The sequence below is a fragment of the Plectropomus leopardus genome, chromosome 8 (genome assembly GCF_008729295.1).
Source record: "Plectropomus leopardus isolate mb chromosome 8, YSFRI_Pleo_2.0, whole genome shotgun sequence".
Taxonomy (NCBI): Eukaryota; Metazoa; Chordata; class Actinopteri; order Perciformes; family Serranidae; genus Plectropomus; species Plectropomus leopardus.
This window is the reverse complement of record NC_056470.1, coordinates 14,978,945-14,990,945: the sequence shown is the minus strand read 5'-3', so window position 1 is coordinate 14,990,945 and position 12,001 is coordinate 14,978,945. Positions and strand designations below refer to the sequence as shown.

General features: G+C 39.8%; 1 protein-coding gene across 12 annotated transcripts in view; it reads left to right on the top strand.

The window, feature by feature from the left end:
• The first annotated feature begins 207 nt into the window (after nucleotides 1-207).
• The window catches only part of kif1b (kinesin family member 1B), a 65,970-nt gene continuing 54,176 nt past the window's right edge, over nucleotides 208-12,001 (top strand). For all 12 annotated transcript variants that reach the window (XM_042491108.1, XM_042491104.1, XM_042491107.1 and 9 more), the window contains exons 1-2: nucleotides 208-465; nucleotides 1,718-1,871. In XM_042491108.1, coding sequence (XP_042347042.1) covers nucleotides 1,766-1,871 — 106 coding nt within the window. In that variant the 5' untranslated portion in view covers nucleotides 208-465; nucleotides 1,718-1,765. The remainder of the gene's footprint in view (nucleotides 466-1,717; nucleotides 1,872-12,001) is intronic.

The following is a 12,001-nucleotide window of genomic DNA, read 5'->3' as shown; positions in this document are numbered from 1 at the left end:
GAAATCCTGCAGTGTGGCGTCACGGCAGAAAAAACAGAGAGGCCCCACCCACTCCCGCCTCCTTCCCATCCAGAGTATTCCCATTGGCTCTGCCACACATTAGTCACCGGTATCTCGTCCTTGATTGGCCCTCCCGGCTGTCAGTCAGCGTGGCCGAGCGAGGCAGTTGACGTAATCTCTTCGGTAAATCAAGGCAATCTATCAATTCTCCTCTTCGCTCGTGTGCAGATAGACGTCCGCCTTGTGTCTCTTCTGGAAAATAAACTCGCCTAGGAGTCACCGGGCGCAATCACTCGTCCATCCGGTGGAGGATACCGCTATAATGGGTGTTTTTCACCAAAGTGGACTTTTTAACAGTTTTCGTGCTCTCGGATTTTGATAGAAAACAACACATCCTGACACCCGCTAGCTAACGTTAGGTCTCGCCACTGTCCTGTGGTGTTTTCTTGGTGAGAGTCTTCAAACGTGAGTAAAAAAAAAAAACCAAAACGTTGAAATGATTTATTTGTTTCTATATTTAATGTTTGTAGTGCGTGAGGTTGTTATTACAGATTAATTTCAGGCAGTAGTTCGTGGCTGATCAGCAGTTGTCCGATTTAGCTAACAGACGGGTGAGTGTCTGGCAGCGTATTTGGACCGTTACACCCTCCTGATTCCAATAACAGTTTAATATTTCAAATTAATTCACAAATTAATTAACATGGCTTGTGTACGAACACAATGTGTTTCTGCTTCGGATAGTCGTAGCTTTTAGACGTATATACCGGAGGTTAGCTAGTTCCGTTTCGTGCCATACGCTGAAGTCAGCCGTCACATTTCTACTGCTAGCTTGCAATAAAAGATATAACATTTACCGTTTAAAACAAGCACCCTTTAGACTTTAATGTTAAATTCCTGAAACTCTTTCATACAGGGAACATTTGGGAACATTGTGTCGAGTCTGTGCAGCTAAAATAAGCATGCAACTCCTCCCGGCACAATTCCACAACATACAACAGCGGAGGATTACTTCTTAATATCAAGCGAATTTAATTTCTTAAAAACGAAAACGTAAGCCTTCTGTGTGCACGAGATGGACAGTGTTGGATGTAGCAGACAGGCCCAGCTCACTGCCCGTCTGTAGCCCACACTAAATAGGGTAGATAGAATTTCATGGGCGTATGCTTTAGCAAGTATGGCTGACTGCAAGGACATGGAAAAAACTGAGTTATTTGGCAAATGTAACGTAAGTCACGGAGCAAGTAATGTTTCGCTTTAATTGACTGTAAACGTGTTCGAAGGTTGTGTTTATAATTATTTAAAATACATTTTTGTTCATGCATTTCAGTTAATACATGCAAAATTCAGATTCTGTTTTTTTCCGCATATGCGACGGATTTGTAGATTTCATACATTACCTTACATGCTTTTTTTAATTGTTAAGTGTGTGATTGGCTAATGTTTACAAAATATTAAAGCGCCTCAGTGGTTTTGGTCGGCCATATTTGTTGTATGCTGTCATGACTGGAAATTGGGAAGGGAAGGGGTGGACTGTCATTGTGTTTTTGTGTGATTCATTTATATTATATGATAATGGTTTTGCATGATTACATTCTTGCAGGTAATCCTTTTTTTTTTTTTAACAATGTAACAGGCACAGTCCTGCTTCATTTATATAACACCAGATTTTCCTTTTACAAAGCAGATGCAAACATCTATTTTTCTATGTTTCCTTTAGGAGGGACATACAAGGAATCTTACAGGGACGCATTCCTAAACCGCGAACATGTCTGGGGCGTCTGTAAAAGTCGCCGTTCGAGTTCGGCCCTTCAACTCCAGGGAGATGAGCAAGGAGTCAAAATGTATCATTCAGATGCAAGGCAACACTACAAGTAAGTCTCCCACCGGCATGTACACAAGGACACACACAAAATCAAACACCATGTTTTGAAACTACGCAGGCTGTCTGCTAAGGGAAGTTTGGTACACCACACATGCTCCCACACACTCTTCCTTCAAGGCTCTTAGCAGAGAACAGTAGAATGAGCAAACTGAATAGCGGACGGTTGGGGACAAACAGCCTGAAAGAGAATAAAAGGCTTACAGAATGAAATTCCTCCTCCTCTGAAGGGGCCTGCATGCCTTAGGAGTCTCTGTGTGAGAAAACGCTGAGTTGGTTCATACTGGGAGACCCAGGGGTCGCCACACAGCCTGGCCTGCTAATACCTTCAATTCATCAAGGCTTTATCACACAGTTGGTGTTTTAGAATAGATATGTGTGTCACTTTGTAGTTTATGATTATGTTATCTCGTAGTGTACACAAACAGTTGTGTTTTAGAGATGTATAAAATGTTATGGCAAGAAGTTAATGATTAACAAGATGTGCTGCTTTTTCATTTTGCTGTAAATGTCACACGAAATATGAAGCTGTGAGGTTATAGTTATGAAGGTTTGCTGACTTTGAAGAAAATTGATCACGATTTCACACATGTCGCAGTTATCAGATTTGTCTCACCTTTGACAACATGTTATCGGGATCAGTGATTAACCCTTTAATACCTGAGCAAATTGGCTTGATTTCTTTCAGAAACATGGGAGGAAGGCAATGAGCAACTAAAGAAGAATGACCCAAAAAAAGTACAAGAAAACTATCTGAAAATTTGTTCAATAAAGGTGGTATAAAAAAGATACCACAAAAATGTCTTGGAAAAAAAGTGCCTAAAATTATAATGATTTTGTGCCATAATTTTAAATATGTAAATATGATTATTATAAATATAGTTTTTCCACAGTTTTTTTTTCGTTTTATTTGTTTTCCTAGCATTTTAAAAGTAATCTCCCAAATCTACTAATTTCTTGCAATTTGTGAGACATTTATCACCAAATTGCTCATTGCATTGTCCCCATGTTTTTAAATAAATCACACCAATTTTGTCAGGGTTCGAAGGTTTACATACTTGAGAAAGGCGTCTGAAAGCCGCACAAGGAACGTGATGTTGCTCCAGGTTTCAAAGGGTTAAGGAGGATGTTGTATAGATGCACTTAATAGACTTCCTAAGTTTTAGTCTTATATTGAGGCTCATAATTTATGATTATGCACATTGTATGAATCCCTGCTTAGCTTTCCATGAACATATCAGTTAATCTGTGACGATATGCTGTGCATCCGTGCTGTAACTGTGGAATCAATGAGGATATATGAAAGGAGAGACAACAGCAGGGCAAGAGGAGAATGTGGTTGTATTCTCCTGATTCAACCTGCTTGCTTGTGACTGTGAGTCATCAGGTACCGTGAAGTGCTAGCTGGCTCCTTACTCATGGTTGTGCTGTGTGTCCCATTTCAGCTGGCAGGTGAACACAGTCTCCCTGACACGAGCACGGAAACATTTAATGACCCAGTAACAAGACAGCATGTGACGGCAGAAACCTGTTCTTCCAGCAGGCTCCCGTATATGCCTCAAGTTTTGTCTGTCAGTTTTACTGGGCTCATTAGACTAAGCCTTTATGAATCTTCCATAAGATCAAGTGTCCCAACCAGTTATGGCTCACTTGCTTTTATCTCTCACACTCTACCAAAGAGAAGCTTTATGTCAAATCCCCAGTATTTTTACTCCATATCCTCGGGTTTTCATTATGCCAATGTCACTCGGAGGTGCTGGAGGGTGACTCGTGGTTTGTAGCAGAACTGCAGTGGAATATGCAGTGTTTTTGGGGGTTAGTGAGTGAGTGTGTGAGCGAGGGAGAGGAGGAGGCTGCAGTACTGCCTACTCTACCTCCTATCACATGGGCAGATTGCAGAGCAGAAAGGGAGGCTGGCAGACGGCCATACTCTCCCTTCATCAGGACTTCATTGCAGATGGTATGCTGAGAATGCTGTCTTATTAGGATGCTGAGAGGTTACCTAGTGGCTCAGAAACACACAGGTTCATGCATGCAGTTGACTTTATATGACATGCAGTGAGAAATCTGACCTCTTTGTTGTTGTGGTTTACTGGATTTCCTCACACTGTCTGTCCATCACTGTCCACCAAAGGAAAGCAACTTGAATTTTTACTTTAAACTATTCAACAGCAGTGTGTTCGGAAGGCGGTCAAGGTTTTAACTATGTTTTAATGAATGGTCACACTTACTTTAATTATTATAAATAAAGTACGTAATGGCAAAATTCGAATTTGCTAACATTTCTTTATAAATTGTGCAAAGTATGTTTGTTTGATTTTGACAAGAGAGTGTTTTTGTTCACACAGTGATATGATTGGCTTTCATTAATACCAGATGTGCATAATTCCCTAAATAATCCTGTTAAGAATGAAAAGACATCATCAAAAAACAGATGGACTTTCTAATTTTTGCCCTGTTTTAAAGGCAGTGTAACTATGACTCATCACAACTTAATGTCATACCCCACAGAAATGTTTGCAGTTTACTTGCTTTTTGATCAAATTCATAACAATGGATTCCCAGCATAATCTACATCTCTGTTTCATTTTAAATTTCAGTGTTTATTATGACAAGCTGCTTTAATCACAGTCAACACTGCAGTAGTGGTAGCCTAGCGCTGTATACCATGCCTGTTAATTTCTATGATTTTATGGTGTCATGGGCAGTGTTGAAAAGGTTGCTTGTGAAATGTAATTGGTTACAGATTACTAGTTACCCTGTTAAAAATGTTATAAGTTATATAACTATTTTGTAACTTTATCAAAGTAATGCAACTTATTACATTTTAATACTTTAGGATTACTTGTCTAACAAATGTTTTAAACAGGGCAATAACACTGAAAAGACCTAAAAACATAAGTGCATAAATGTTGCTGACCCACATTGTCCAAAAACATGCCAAAAGAAGGCATTCCTGCACGGCAAAAAAGATGTAAAGCATTGTGTTTTTCAACACAAACTTTTTACTGAAACAGTTTTTTTCATATGTAATCCCTTTGTAATCACCAACATTTTGTTTAGTAACTGTAATTTAATTACATATGATTACATTTAAATCTTTTTTTATTTTAATTACTGTAACTGGTTACATGGAATGAGTTACTCCCCAACACTGGTCATTGGTGATGGTTAACATTTAAGCGAGAGTGAGAGCTGCCTCATGGAAATAGGGTGTTTTATGGAGTTGCTTTGTCAGCGTGTAGGTGCTTGGCAGATGTGTGTGGATGAGGTCGTGACACTCCCCTTATTGTTGTGACTCATCCAAGGGCATATGTGTCGGTGCATGTGTGTCAACAACACGGAGAAAGAGAGTGCTTGGGGGCAAGGGCAGGATGTGCTGTCTCTCTCTTTCTCCCTCTCTCTCTTTCACCATGCAGGGAGGGTTGTCAAGGATAGGGTGCAGGCAGAGGGGCAGCAAATTGATTATCCAGTGTGCAGGAAATGTGTCCAAGGCCTCTGCAGGCAGGCTGGAAACAAGCAAAGGCCTCTTTCAGTAGAGTCTCTTAAACATACCAGAGCTAATGTAATTAGAAAGGGGTGACGCGATGGGCTGTTGCATTGGTTAGTGTTGGTGCTCCAAATGTTGAATAACGTCAGGACACCCAAAGCCTGGCTTCACTGGGGCTATGATGTGTTCTCCACATCGGTCTCTGTCTTGTTATGTAACCCATGTGTTGTTTTCCCCTTCAGCCGGTGAGCAGCCACTCATGAATGTATGGCCAAAGATGGTCGATAGAGCTCACACGGTGCACAAGAGAAGCAGATCCTCGGATATGTTAGACCATTACATTGACTTTAGTGGAACAAACCGGCATTCAGATAGATTTCTTCCCATAGTATCAATTTTTTACGTTATAGAAGATTAATGGCTTATCAAAAGATGGCAGTCTAGCCTATGCACATTTTCAAGAACTTGATGTAGCACAATATTATCTCCTAAGCTAGTGATACTCAATATACAGCCCACGGGCCAAATCTGGCCCCAACACAGTGTTGGGTGGCCCCTCAACCAATTTATAATTCACAAAAAATAAAGTGATTCACAGTGGGAAATTTTTTTGTACTTTTAATATACATAAAGTACCAGAGTGCACAGAACAGCATCAAAATAGTGCTTGTTTATGAAAAAAAGAGCAAGTGGAGGATCCCCACAGAGCCCCTGATGTCCTAAAATCCTAGAGACCTCCTAAAATCCAAGAAATGTCCTTATATCCTCGAAAAGTCCTAAAATCTTAAAAAAATCTTAAAATCTGAGAAATTTCCTAAAATCCTAGAAACGGCCTAAAATCTAAGAAATATCCTTAAACCCTAGAATCTTAAAAAAAAAATCTTAAAATCTGAGAAATTTCCTAAAATCCTAGAAACTCACTGGAAATCCTAGAAACATCCTAAAATCCTGGAAATGTCCTAAAAGAAACATGTATGGGCTGCTGCGATTGGCCCTTGGCCCCCTGTTATTTTGCAACAGTGGCCCCAAAGCAAAGCACGTTGAGTATGCCTGCCCTAAGCTAAGAGTAAATAAATTGACAGATTGATAGAACAGACAGAAGGTCACCGTATCATTAAAGCTTCACCTTTCAGATACAGTTTTGCTGAGTGTCCTCTCAGTATTAGCTAAGTGGATGGTGCCCTTACAAAAACCCTACAGGGATGAATCAGCTCAGCTCCAGTGTCAGTTACACATAAGAGGAGGCGATCACCACAGCAGAAATGAATATGAGCTCATATCATACAAATGAATCATGCTCATTGAGGGGAGATAGCTGTCATGTGGGGAGTAAGATGGGGACCATTGGTTTGGTTGAGGGAATGTCGTCCTGCTGCTGAACCCTGTGCAGACAGGGCTGATTGACCTGATTAGGACCAGTAATCCACAAGCTTGCCTCAGGTCGCCACGCCCTGCTGCTGTAATCCTGGTGACCCTTGGAGGTGTACACACAACTACACACACACACACACACACACACACACACACACACACACTCACACTCTCAGGGTGTTACATTCCTCATCGCCTCATGCTGGGATTGTTTTGGAGGGACACATTTGCCCACATGCACTACTTACTTACACATTCCAGTCTGACCTCCTAATGAGGTGGGAGGACAGGCAGATGTCTGCGTCTGTAATCTGCTCATGCTGTGTCACAGCACTTACAGGCCAGAGGCGCCATTGCATGACGTGCAGCTGGGCCGTTTTTCAATACACCTGCCTATACAGCTGCTGTTACACCCCACAGCAACAGAGAGTGACCTATGCTGTCTTGCAATTTTGCATTTCTTTCTTTTTTTTTTTTTTACACAAAGTTTAAAGTATTTGATCTGTAATGTCATTGATACTGTGAGCATTAGAAAGTTTTGTGAAAGTTTTTCATAAGAACAATCAGGAAGAAACAATAATCTTATGAGTCAGAGTGTGACAAACTGTATCTCACGCACCTATCGCTGTCATATCCTCTGTGGTCGGCCTTTATGCTGGGTAGTCAAGGCAACAGCAACCTTTTTCTTCTGTTGCAAAAACATCTTGAATAAATGAGTGAATGAAAGCTTTTCACTTCAATTACTTTTCTTTTTCATAATGTCATGTGCTCTGGTTTACTTTGGCTCGTGATGTTCTGCCTTTCATTTCTGCTCTGATACTCCCTTAAGGAAGCAATCTCATTTTAGTTTTCAAGTTGTTGTTTGACGCTGAGGTTTGGCAGTTATTGAAGAAGAATCGTTGTTAACAGTTAGGTTAAGGTGAATGTTTATGTAGACTGTCTCAATCAAGGTGTGCATTTACATGAATGATCAGATTTTCTTTGATAATAAGATTCTGTTATCAAAGTTGTTTTTTTTAAACTTCTTTTTTGAAAATGAGACATGCATAAAGTGTGCATTCAAGTTTGATTCGATGAAATTTAGTTAGTGCAATCAGCCCTTCAGTGTTTGAGTTGTAAAATCACATTGCATCATTACTCTTTATATTACAAACTAAAATGTGGCACAGAGCCATGTTGGCTTTTCCCACTGGTACTGAACCATTTTTCATTAATAAGTGTTTTGAAATGAGCGAGAAACCACAATGTGGCATTGCATATGAAGGGATAGGCTGAATGCTGGAATGTCCTTAATGTGGCCGAGCTCAGAGAGGGAAAGTGATAAATACCTTCTCTGACTAAACTGTGGTTTCAGCTTTGTAGCTGACCAAGCCACTTGTGGTTTTCACTCCACAGTTTCCGTTGACTCTTCGTAAACCTACTCAATTTATTGCTTTTGTTATTTAGCTTTTGTCTATATCTAAACATAAGAGACTTGACGCTTCCTTGCCTTAGTGCTGCATGGATTTTATCAAATTAGCACGTGTTAGCATGTAGTTATCTTAAAGCCCCCCCAGACATGTTTTAAGTATGTAAGTCTTATGTTAATATTTTGTTGAGCATGCTTTTCGCACATATAAAGTAAAAAAACAACAACAAAAAAACACTGTCTGGAGGTAGATCCATTTTCTCCCTCAATGTAAAATTCGTCGCCCGGCCCAGCACTGCAGCTTACGTAAAGTTTTGTTTTCCACTTTCTCCAGAGCCGTTTGCACTAGGTTGATCGATGAAAATTCTGTGTGCATCATAATGGCTAGCATTTGGCTTAAGAGGAAACACTGGAGAGATTCAGTCATTCATTTTTTGGCCTCTGTCGACCCAACCTCAGATGAGGAGTTGCACCAAAATCAGCGAATAGCAGACGTTTCAGAATGGTAAGTGTAAGAAGGAAGCCGCGAACTCTGCACTCTGTACTGGCAAGTCTGTACTGCTACGAAGGTTTCAGCTTTCTTTTCCAGGGCTGTGTTGAAGTCTGTTCCTGTCAGTATGTGTTTCTCGTATTAGAATATTATTTGACAACGATTGGCTTTTGTAAAAGTTATGTTACTTATCTAGTATGCCTGCTCTGAGTTTGAATCTCAGATTTTAGAAAAAAGATTTTAGACAAACTTTGCACAGATACAACTACAAGTCAATATAGTCCAGGTCAGACATTTTAGGGGATATAAACACAAGGAAAACACATTTTTTGAGTGGAGGGGGACTTTAAATTAGGGCCTTATTATTATTTATAGAAACATAGTTTTGGCAGATATCAAGACATCTGGAATGAGGCTGTATAACTGGTGAATTTGTTGGCATTTTTTCTGTTAGTATGAAAGGGCCTGAGGATCAGCTACAGATGACTTAAAGTATGTTAGTGACGAAAAGCAGTATATCTAGAAAACGACTGAATCTCATGAGATTTACTTTGTCACTCATTATATGCTTGTGTTGAATAAAGTGATCTTTTGTCATATCTGTAGCCCAGTGAGTGTCTTTGTAAAGGATCTCACATAGTATACTAACTATATCGATGATTTTACTGTAGTTTCTCAGTACTCACCTCACATCAAAGGATTTCTTTGACTTATTGTTGTTAGCTTACTCCCTTCTCCATCCTGTGATGGGGTTGAGTGGAAACTGGGAGCCTTTTTTGCAGAAAATGTGGGATAACAGAGGGGAGGATGGGATTGGAGCTGATTCCAGGGGGGGAGGGGCGGTGTAAATGCAGCCTCAGAAGCAGAGACAGTGAAAGTCGTGCACGAGCCCTATTCACGTGTTTTACAGCGTGAGGCAGCACCACATACAGTCGCCCAGTGAGAGATGATGGTGATGCTCATATTGGTGGAGGTTAAGAAATATGATTCATGTAGATGAGCTGAATCTAAAGAAAAGGCTTTTATGTTTGCATTCTTCAGTATGTTGGCATTGTCCTGCAGTTTGTGCTTACACTGCAGGTCAGTGTCACAAGAAGCGAATGTCTTTGATAAAGACATCAAGGTAAAGCAGCCTCAATAGTAGCAGATCATCAGAAATGCGGAATATTGATTTTAACTGCTTGTTTTCAGAATAATGCATGACTCAAAATTAAATTAAATATGTTTATTTTGATGATATTTTTGCAGCATAGAACCCCTCAGAAAAACAAGATGAACAACATATCGATGCTCATAGGGTGGTGTTCCTAGGGGGCTTCTGCTTCGATTGGCTTCTGGCATCCAGACCACACAAATCCATTAATATTTGTATTACTACCAGTGATAAAAGGCCAACCCCCCGCCTGCCCGCCCTCACATGGCAAGGTGGAACAAACGCAATGCTGAATTAGTCTGGTGAAATACAGTTCAGCCAAGTTCTGAAATGTGTCCCAGTTTTACAGCAGCACCCAATCAGTTGAAGGGTTATAGAGATTTTCTGTATAACAAAAGGGTCACCAGCTGATTTTTGTGCACGGAGAAGGGGGGATTAGGAAGGTTTGTGTGCCCATGCACCAATTTTGCTGTATGATCATAGGTTAGGGCTGGGCGATATGGCTAAAAATGTTACCATTATATAAAATTTTCACATTGATCGATATCGATAATTACCTACGAGAAAAGTCAAATCTTTTTCTTTTTTTAAGTTTAAAGGGTGATTTTTGCTCCTAGGCAAGTTGATTAAGTGTGGTTTAAACTGTTATTTATAGTCAGAACATGACCAACATTTGCCAGACAGCAGAACATCTCTCAAATCCTAGGTAGACTCAAAACAATTGTAATTAAAGTAATGTTAATAAATAAAATAATAAACAGATGAAGACATGTTAAGTCTGGTCAGCAAAATGTCAAACTCTGTAAAGATGGTTTCAAACATTTTGTAAATGTTGCAGTTACAATGGAAAAAGAATAAATAGACTAAACAAATCTCAGTTGTGGTCAGCACTTTCTGTAAGAGTTTAACACTCACAGTTTATCATTTCTGATGTTTTTTTTTAAACAAAACAAAAATAAAAGACAGACTGTGATGACTACAAGAAGTAGCAATAAAGGCTGTCTGATGTGACCAAGGCAGAAATCATCTTTACAGATGTGTTAATGTATAAAAGTTTTATTCACGTTACTTTTAGTCACGTTATGTCATGTTTTATGAAATAGCTGGCTAGTCAGTCACGGTAACTTGCTAATATACCGTTGGCATAGATGAGTACGCGTAACAGCTGCTGAAGGTAACATAATGTTGGGAATTCAGTCACAGTGGGATGTTATCCATGGTCAAAACAATCATATTAATAATAACTTTTAATGTTGCTGTAACGTTAAAACATTGCTGTATGCATTAGTGGATACAAATGTTATAAATTCTGTTAAAACATCATAAAAAGTTTCTTGTTTAAAGATATTTATCTGCACCAGGCACATGGTAGGTATGGTAGCCGTCTTTTTCAGAGGATGATCCTACACAACCACTCAGCTGAGTTTGACACTGTTCATCCCTGACTTGGTGATGCATTCAGGGGATGTTGTGTTTTGTTTTTTTAAGTTATGGTACTCCTGGCTTGCTCCTCTTACCTACTCTTTGGTTCATTGCCTAAGTTGGGGGAAATGGGTGCACTTTCCCACATTCAAGAGAGTGAATGTGTTTTTTAGTTTTTGTGCCCTCGTCGACACAGCTCTCTTTCCAGACTGTATTGTTTGGTTTCCTCCCACAGTCTAAAGGCTGAATTCAGAGGCAAACTGGAGAGCTTTGCAGTCCAGGCACGGGTAGCTTGGTGGTGGGCATGATGTTCACTTTGTATTATTCATGAGTAAAAAGTCGTGAGGGTTGGCAGTATATTAATTTTGAAGGCTTAATTAATAAGAGTCGGCCCTTTGATCTGGTTGGCTACTGGAATCTTTTGCTGCTTCAAAATGTATCTGTCTCATGCTGCTGTTTGAATACAATGAGGCTAACTGAGATTGGTAGTATACACACATACACATAAATGCATACACACACGGATACACAGTTTCATGCGTCATTTCCGCTCTCCACAGAGAAAATACTAGATAAAAAGTGTCAGTCGTGACATTAGCTTGAGGTGTCACTCAGTGCTTATCCTTATTAATGTTTTCTGGCTTCACAGAACATGTCAAACATGCGGTGCAGCTTCTTTTTTAAGCTTTTTGATTTTTTTTATGTAGATATTGGCCTTGACTAAAAAGATGTGAGTTTTTCAGAGATCCATGTGCCAGAGTTGTGTTCATGATGTCATGGTGCTTATA